We start from the raw sequence: 9,175 nt of genomic DNA, 5'->3' as shown, positions 1-9,175 counted from the left end.
TGATTAGCTAGGTGGAGTCCTGAAATTGGGCTTCACCTTGGCCTTCATGCCCGTATCATCCTCCCCCTTCAAGAAGCGTTGTCCCCAACGCGTGAGGGTCTTCTGAAAAAGGTGACGTGATATGAACATCACTCGTCCGTGTCGTCTTCAAGTCTTGCCTGCCTACCACACCACATCCTCCCTCTCGGCGTGCTTGACTTGATACAACACTTGGCGCCTCCTTTCTTCTCCACATGAGCTTGGACTTTGGCGTCAATACCTTCTTCTTCTGAGGTCGTGATGGAACCCTGTGTTGTTGAATATGAACTTTCTTTGTGCAACCCTGCAAACGAGTAATGCTTGGGCCACAAAGTTGTCGAACACGACCATCAATGCCTCTATGCATCCGCGGTGTCGCGAAAAACTGGACTGCAGTACTCCGAGCTCGGTAGTGCTGCTGTCCACTGTCTCCACTGAGGCGTCGCCTCCCACTCCTCCCATGGACAATGTATGTACATATTTGGAAGTGTTTTATGTGTTGTACATATTTGGAAGTGTTTTCTGTGTTTCAAAAGAAAATCTGTGAAAACAGACACGTCACCGGCTGCGAAAGCGACTTCTCTTTCTTGTGCTGGAAGAAAAAAAATTCAACCCATCCGTTTCAGAAAGCTAGGGACCGAAATCACGCTCAATTAACAGGGACCATCGTTCCCAATAAAAAAAAGCCTTGAGCAGCAAGAAAGAGTCGCCACGGCCAATGGGGATGCAAACCCAGACGCAAAACCGGCAGCCGTTTCCGCGGTTTCGTTCGGAAAGCGGGAGGAGAGGACGCCGAGTCGTCCGTCGGTCTCACCATGTGTGCTCTGCTCGTCTCTGCTTTACCGTCTTCGCTCCGGGTCGGCGCCCATGGGAATGGAATGGAACGTGCATAATCCGGGCCCAAAACCAAAACCAAAATCCCAATCCCAATCCAAAACCATGGCTTGCTGCGCAGGGCAGGACGTCGGAGGGGGAGTAATTAACCAATTACTCGACCCCGTTCCTTCCCCTATAAAACGCTGCCCGTCCTGCGACTTCTGCCACATCCCAAACCCGTCGTCTCATCTGATTCACTTCTGCGAGATTTTTCCCCACAGCGTCGTCCACGTTTGGTGTTCTCCTTTGCGAGGTAATGCGTCTCTCCTGTTCGTCGCAATGCCGCTCACCAGAATTTGTTAAGAGTTTGTGCTTTTATTCCCTTGCAAAATACTGCAGTACTTCAATGGTTTTTGGGCATCTTCTCTAATGCTTTTCCTACGAAAGAGATTCTCTCTCTTCTTCTTGTTCCAAACGTAGGGCTGTTGTCGCAGGCAGCGGCATCGTCGACTTGAACTCGCTGTCCATCAGGTCGGCTATAGTTTAGGCGCATTCTGCAAGGACCAAGAACCGGTGCTTTCTTTTCCACAAATATTATCTGGGCGATCTTTTCGCTATGCCCCGTCCTTTTCTGATGCCACTAGGGCATGACAATCATGCTTAACTAACTAATAGCACCAGAGAATCGCCACCTGGTATGCTAATTAGCACTAGCTTTATGCTCTTGTTCTTGGTGTTTCCCCATGGTTTCCGGCCACGAGCTTTGTGCTCACTGTCTCTGGCATACTACCCTGTAGACCGTAGCCCAAAGCTTCTAGAAGAGGGATGTGTGTCTCCCCTCCCGTGATAGGACCCACTTGTCATTGCCAGGTGGATTAGTCATCCATCATCCTCTTTGCTTATTTTCCAAAACAGTCTCATTGCTCTTATCCGTTGGTTTCTAGATGTAATCCGACCCGTCGCCGTCAAACCACCAACTTTTCCTCATCACCACCTAATCCAATTTGATATTTCCAGAGGTTGAAAAAGCGAAGCATCCACTTGCTTCCCCCCTTTCATTTCAATCCAGTCCTTGAGTCGACTGTGTGCACCTGTCAAGATCAACCTGCAGTTTATATTGGAGGTTGAAACTTTAGCAAAGCAGCCAGTAGCTGGGCCAGCATATGCTTATTGGATTCTTGCGCATACTATGCGTAATTAGTGACACCAGCAGATTATAGTATTTTGTGGGCACAGTAAGGGCATGCCCAATGCATAGCCCTAGGGGTGTTGCCTCACACCTTTAACTAGGTTCGGGTGGTCCAAAGTAGGTTTGGATGAGGAGGCAGCCTCTTCATCAGGAGGCAACCTCTTCAAGCCATAAAGTGGAAAATGTGAGAGAAAAAGAAAAACCAAATCAGCTTTTGAGAGAAAGACATATTAATGGGACCATAACATGGCATGCATATGTCAAAAGTTTTATCCAAACCTAGTTGGACAGCTGCCTCCATTGCTCATGCCCTAATTTGGTATTATCCACTGTCTCAGCTGAAAGGTCCTACCATTACCAATACCACTCTGGTTAGGCACCACCTGTCCCTCCTCAGCACCTCTGACTGGGGTTTTTGCTGCTCCTGTCTATTTATTGGCCCCTCTGGATCTTGAGAAACCCTCCGCCGTTTGGCTTCTCCCCTCACACACCTCGCCATTTGGTATGTGAACCTCTGCTTCTGATGTAGTAAACCAGTTCTTTCCATCCCACTGCTCTGTTTTTGGGCGGGATTTTGCTTCGATTTCTAGCTAATCTGGCCTGAAATCTTGGGATTTCTGGGCTCCATGTACACCTTAGTGATCAGGCTTGCTGTTGTTTGGTTGCTCCAATGTGTTTTCTTGGGGTTTCCTGCTCTTCTTGTTGGGCTTTGGTGGGTCGTCAGCTCAATCTCGCCTCGGTTTTGCTGACACATGTTCTTGAGTTTGTGGGGTTCTCTCACCCGAATCTCCCCTAGATTGCTTGCCTGCAGATTCTCATGTCCTCTAGTAGTGGTTTATGAGCGGACCCTCCTCCTTTCCCCCAATCTTTTTTTTACCAGAGTCAGTTAGAAAATTTACTGCCCTCGCAAATAAAATTGTTGACTTTTCTTGCGGAGAAATGTGTCTGGGTTACAGATGCCCAATAATCTGAAAATCTCTACACCCATTTGCTCAGTTGGTGCCTTTTCTCCCCTGTCCGAAACATTCGCCAACGAATGACTCTAGTTTGGTGTGGAGTCGATGCTTGATTTAGTTCGTTGAAATATCAGTACTTAGTCTATCATCCCGTTGTTTCGCTATTTTGGATCTGCAAGATTATTAAATGTTTCACCTGAGATTAATCGCATACCTTAGCATTTTTTATTTAGAAAGTCCAGTCCTTGGTGTGGTGTGTTGATGTGATTATTGATGCTTTAGCATGATCTACTTGATTTATTGTGCAAATGTTCTGATTCTTCCGGGCTAACTGAAAATCTTTACCTTGCTCTGCAGTTTTGTGTCCTGAGCCATGGCTGCCAAGCTGACTCGTCTCCACAGTCTCCGGGAGCGCCTTGGTGCCACCTTCTCCTCCCATCCTAACGAGCTCATTGCCCTCTTTTCAAAGTAAGGATCTCAAAACATGCCTACCTCTCTGTGAAATAACCTCTGTTCTGCTACCCAAAAAATGTTAACATGGTATAAATTTCGTCATGCCTGCCTTCAGTTAGTTTTTAGCACAGAACGATGAATAATAGATAAACTGATGCATATGCATAAGTTCGGACCTTGATCTTGCATAGTTATTCAGGAATAGTATGTTAGCCTGTAATATTTTTTCATTAGCTCCACCACAGGAATTTGGATCAAGTTGAAATATAGATTTTTGTTTACCTAGGCTTCAGTATACTCTTTTACACAATGCAGTGCAGTTGTGCTGTTTATACTGTTTCTTTTTTCTCAAATACCACTCTCTACAGGTATGTTCACCAGGGCAAAGGAATGCTTCAGCGCCACCAGCTGCTCACTGAGTTTGAAGCCTTGTTTGAGGCTGACAAGGAAAGATATGCACCCTTTGAAGACATTCTCCGTGCTGCTCAGGTAATGGCGGCGACATCCCTACTCAAGTGCTTTCCAGTTGAAACTTATACACCAGGGAATCTAATTTTCTTGCTTGAGTTCAATGTAGGAAGCAATTGTGCTGCCCCCATGGGTTGCACTGGCCATCAGGCCTAGGCCTGGTGTCTGGGACTACATACGGGTGAATGTTAGCGAGTTGGCTGTTGAGGAGCTGACAGTTTCCGAGTACCTAGCATTCAAGGAACAGCTTGTTGATGAGCAGTAAGTTGCAGAATGAAATCTTAGCAGTTGTAGGAACACATTGTACATTCTACATGCATTGAATAATAACCTTATAAGAATTCAATCTCTTTTTCTTGACAACAGCGCCAGCAGCAAGTTTGTGCTTGAGCTTGATTTTGAGCCTTTCAATGCTTCCTTCCCGCGTCCTTCCATGTCCAAGTCCATTGGAAATGGGGTGCAGTTCCTTAACCGTCACCTGTCTTCCAAGCTGTTCCAGGACAAGGAGAGCCTCTACCCACTACTGAACTTCCTGAAAGCCCATAACCACAAGGGCACGGTAAGCTTCCAATACACAGAACCTGCCAAGTGATATACACTTCAAAAGTATTCGTTGTGATAATTGCTTGAAATCTTAAATCACCTATGGACCATGAAATCCTTTAGAGAACCACTTATGAGTTGATCCATGCTTCTTCAGTAACAAAATGCTGTTTTCAATTACAGACAATGATGCTAAACGACAGAATTCAGAGCCTTCGTGGGCTCCAATCAGCCCTTAGAAAGGCAGAAGAGTATCTAACGAGCATCCCTGAAGACACCCCGTCCTCTGAGTTCAACCACAGGTTATTTCTTTATAAATTGCCTTCACCACTTAGCTCAGGTTGAACTGCAAATGGAAATAGTTTCTCATGATTTCTTCATGATTTGAGTGCAGGTTCCAAGAGCTTGGCTTGGAGAAGGGTTGGGGCGACACCGCTAAGCGTGTACAGGACACCATCCACTTGCTTCTTGATCTGCTTGAGGCCCCTGATCCAGCCAGCTTGGAGAAGTTCCTTGGTACTATACCGATGATGTTCAATGTCGTTATCCTGTCTCCACACGGATATTTTGCTCAATCCAATGTGTTGGGATACCCTGATACTGGTGGCCAGGTAATGAGACTGCTTAAGATCTAATTGTATGTAAGCTAGTACTTCCAGGCTTTCTAGGTTTGATCACTCATACTATTGTATTACAGGTTGTGTACATCTTGGATCAAGTCCGTGCTTTGGAGAATGAGATGCTTCTGAGGATTAAGCAGCAAGGCCTTGACATAACCCCTAAGATCCTCATTGTATGTTTGAGATAACAATGTTGGATGTTCCAGCTTCTAAGACCTTGTCAGTTTTTTGTGAGTGATTGAGTAAATGTGCCCACACAATTTTATTTTATGCAGGTCACCAGGTTGTTGCCTGATGCTGTTGGAACTACATGTGGCCAGCGGCTGGAGAAAGTTATTGGAACTGAGCACACTGACATTCTCCGTGTTCCATTCAGAACTGAGAAGGGGATCCTCCGTAAGTGGATCTCTCGTTTTGATGTCTGGCCATACCTGGAGACGTACACTGAGGTAAATGCTTTATTCGATAGACCATCCTACAGAGCTGAACATAGTATGCATATTCTGAGATCATAAATGTTGGTACAGGATGTTGCAAACGAACTCATGAGAGAAATGCAGACCAAGCCTGATCTCATTATTGGCAACTACAGTGACGGTAACCTTGTTGCCACTCTGCTCGCGCATAAGTTGGGAGTTACCCAGGTGTGTTTTGTTGTCACTGAATCTCTCTATATTTTTATTTGTTTTCATTTAGAGAAGTTACTAATTAATCTTCTACATGAATACAGTGCACCATTGCCCATGCTTTGGAGAAAACAAAATACCCCAACTCAGACATATATTTGGACAAATTCGACAGCCAATACCATTTCTCATGCCAATTCACTGCTGACCTTATTGCCATGAATCACACTGATTTCATCATCACCAGCACATTCCAGGAAATTGCTGGAAGGTAACCTCTACATATTTTCAGCAGAATATTGCTGGTTGTACCAGTATAATAATGTTTATCTTATGCTTCCTTAATTCCTTTCTGCAGCAAGGACAGCGTGGGCCAGTATGAGTCTCACATTGCTTTCACCCTCCCTGATCTCTACCGCGTTGTCCATGGGATCGACGTGTTCGATCCGAAGTTCAACATTGTCTCTCCTGGAGCAGATATGACCGTGTACTTCCCATACACTGAAACTGACAAGAGGCTTACTGCCTTCCACCCTGAAATTGAAGAGCTCCTCTACAGCGATGTTGAGAACTCTGAACACAAGTAAGCACTGAGCTGCTGATTACTCCGCTTTTATTTGGCAATGAATTTTTTTGAAAAAATTACACCCCTACTTTTCTGGTGCAGCTCTCATTTTTCAAGGTCTATCAGACCTTTGTTTAGTGGCAATACCTAACCGTTGCTGACCTAAACTTCTTAAACAGACAACCTTTAATATAACAGAATGATAATTATTGAGTCCCAGGCCCTCATCTGGCTTAGGACTTCAGTGTTTATCTGGAAAGTTGCTTAAAATAACTGCTTACTTTTTCATGTATGGACATATAGACCAAAGTACATGCTCTACCATCTGAGCATTAAATGCTTCAAAAAATGTTGTGCAGGTTTGTATTGAAGGACAAGAACAAGCCAATCATCTTCTCAATGGCTCGTCTTGACCGTGTGAAGAACATGACAGGCTTGGTTGAGATGTTCGGTAAGAATGCTCATCTGAAGGATTTGGCAAACCTTGTGATTGTCGCTGGTGACCATGGCAAGGAGTCCAAGGATAGGGAGGAGCAGGCTGAGTTCAAAAGGATGTACAGTCTCATTGAGGAGTACAAGCTGGAGGGCCATATACGGTGGATCTCAGCTCAGATGAACCGTGTTCGCAATGCAGAGTTGTACCGCTACATTTGTGACACCAAGGGCGCATTTGTTCAGGTACGCACATGCTGTGTCATATTCTAGCATAATTAATTGTTTGAGAAAAACAGCCTTGAGTTTGAAGTGTGCTTAACTCTTGTTTCAATTGTTCTTAGCCTGCATTCTATGAAGCATTTGGCCTGACTGTTGTTGAGGCCATGACATGTGGTTTGCCCACAATAGCGACATGCCATGGTGGCCCAGCTGAAATCATTGTGAATGGTGTGTCTGGTTTGCACATCGATCCTTACCACAGTGACAAGGCTGCAGATATCCTGGTCAACTTCTTTGAGAAATCCACGGCGGATCCAACCTACTGGGACAAAATGTCGGAAGGAGGCCTGAAGAGAATTTATGAGAAGTATGTATTCTACTCCTGCAGTCCACTCAATTTAGAAGTTATAATATGCCAAAGAAATTATCATCTTGATCGAGAAAAACAGAATTGGGCTAGACGAGTGCTCGCACTCACAGGTTATGTAGACGCATATTTGTTGTGATGTAATACATTTGCATTACAGTTCGGAGCCAGCATTGTCATGCCAGATACTAGTGTCTGGCTTCATTTTTCCATGATCAAATATTGATCTTATTACTTTGCAATGTTCAGGTACACCTGGAAGCTGTACTCAGAGAGGCTGATGACCCTGACTGGTGTATATGGTTTCTGGAAGTACGTGAGCAACCTTGAGAGGCGTGAGACTCGCCGTTACCTCGAGATGTTCTACGCTCTGAAGTACCGCAGCCTGGTAAGTTACCTGACGGTCAGAGAGCAATGTACACCAATGTCCATTTCTGCAAACTAGCAACTTACGACTTGTTTTTTTTTTCTTCTCTTGGATGCAGGCTGCTGCAGTTCCATTGGCTGTCGATGGCGAGAACACGGACAATTAGTGTGGGAGATGAAGAGTCGCCTTCAGAGGTCGAAGTGTTGGCTGCGTTATGATTTGATTGTCTACCGTAGTTTTCATTTGGTCTATTGTGGAGTGTGTACTTGGATGTCTCTTGCACTTCTGTGAGGTTTTGGGCAGTGCTTTTCTGGTTCCTGCTAGCTGCATATGTTGCCTTCAATAAACGCCTGCCTGTATTGTTCATCTTTTATAATTCAATGCAATCTTCTGTTGCCTCAAGCTTTCCAAAGTCTCACATGTCACAGGTCTTAGTAAAGATAGAGATCTCTCCCGCGCTAAAATGGCATTATCACCTCTCCCCGGTAAAATAATTGGCATGGAAACTACCAGTTGTGATGACTCATCACGACTGAGCGATTTATGAAGAATTACTTTGTCCAACGTGATCAAAACATAAAACTTTACTGTTAATTCAAATTTGGTGCAAGTTTTTCAGTTGCAGAGTTTGTGTGGAGCATACTGCAGCTCTTTTACACACTGCAACAAAATGCCACCTACTCTGTGTCGCTGCACCCTTTATGTTGTAGTAAATGTCAATAGCCACCTTATAAGTGAGAGAAAGCTACCTGAACCGAGAGAGGTGTTTCAATTTAAAGAGAGCCGAGGGAGGTGAACTGGTGAAGGGATGCCAGAGCGATAAATATTAGTAAGTAGAATCCGTTTTGGAAGGAACATACTATGTTTTTTTTTAGATTAATACACTAGATCAGCAGGGCTAAGCGCACAAGTCAATCTGAATGCACATATCAGATTGGCGAAAACCTGATGGTGAGGATTGGGAGGTACCAGAAAATGCATTAGTGTTTGTGTTCCTGTTGTCTCCACTGTTGGCCACTTTCGCGGTCGGTAGTTTAGCCGCCGTTAGGGGTGACGATATTCACCATAGGGACAAGGAACATCACACCACTCGAGCTATGGCTGCTAGGGTGCACCAAAGTGATGCGTGTTGGATTTCACGTTGTGCAACGTTCTTGTCACGGACCTGGTATGTCGACAAGGACGTCGAGGATGCAGAGCTAGGAGAAGGCAAGAAGCAGCACTGAGAAGTGAAACCCGAGAGGAGGTGGACCAGCTACGCAAGTCAGAACGTGAATGACGCCAAACTGCCTGATTCAGTGGACAGGCTTGGACGAGCTGATCCCATGCCTCTTCGCCTGAAGCTCCTGGAGGCGGCGTCTTTTGAAAGCCACAAACTGTAAAACGAGACGTATCTGAGCTTCTCCCTCCTGCTTCTAGCTCTCCCCCAAATTGTCCAATCCTCCCTCATGCTGCTACTTGATCTTGTATGCTGGAGAGTATAGCTACTGATCAGAATTCTAAGCAAGTATACCCGCAAAAATAAATAAATTC

The 9,175-nt window shown here is 45.1% G+C and overlaps 1 protein-coding gene across 2 annotated transcripts; it reads left to right on the top strand.

The window, feature by feature from the left end:
• Positions 1-1,123: 1,123 nt before the first annotated feature.
• On the top strand, positions 1,124-8,044 carry LOC124685189 (sucrose synthase 1). 2 transcript variants are annotated; one of them, XM_047219520.1, is made up of 16 exons: positions 1,124-1,147; positions 3,337-3,447; positions 3,801-3,921; positions 4,010-4,161; positions 4,267-4,459; positions 4,627-4,745; positions 4,838-5,054; positions 5,141-5,236; positions 5,339-5,512; positions 5,591-5,707; positions 5,794-5,960; positions 6,048-6,272; positions 6,614-6,932; positions 7,031-7,275; positions 7,525-7,663; positions 7,761-8,044. In XM_047219520.1, exons 2-16 carry the CDS (start codon positions 3,353-3,355, stop codon positions 7,806-7,808), a joined length of 2,427 nt encoding a protein of 808 aa, XP_047075476.1. In that variant the 5' UTR covers positions 1,124-1,147; positions 3,337-3,352; the 3' UTR covers positions 7,809-8,044. The 2 variants fall into 2 exon arrangements, with proteins under 2 accessions (XP_047075476.1, XP_047075475.1); XM_047219519.1 differs by lacking the exon at positions 1,124-1,147 and adding an exon at positions 2,394-2,525.
• Positions 8,045-9,175: the final 1,131 nt, after the last annotated feature.

Source organism: Lolium rigidum, chromosome 1 (assembly GCF_022539505.1).
Source record: "Lolium rigidum isolate FL_2022 chromosome 1, APGP_CSIRO_Lrig_0.1, whole genome shotgun sequence".
Lineage (NCBI taxonomy): Eukaryota > Viridiplantae > Streptophyta > Magnoliopsida > Poales > Poaceae > Lolium > Lolium rigidum.
Note: the sequence above shows the minus strand (reverse complement) of the source record. Positions and strands in the feature narration are given on the sequence as shown.

Excerpts from the sequence above, each read along its gene's own strand:
- LOC124685189 (XM_047219520.1), top strand. The coding sequence starts at position 3,353 with ATGGCTGCCAAGCTGACTCGTCTCCACAGTCTCCGGGAGCGCCTTGGT. Across the intron at positions 5,961-6,047 it reads TTCCAGGAAATTGCTGGAAG|CAAGGACAGCGTGGGCCAGT; the intron begins GTAACCTCTACA and ends TCCTTTCTGCAG. Across the intron at positions 7,276-7,524 it reads CTGAAGAGAATTTATGAGAA|GTACACCTGGAAGCTGTACT; the intron begins GTATGTATTCTA and ends TGCAATGTTCAG.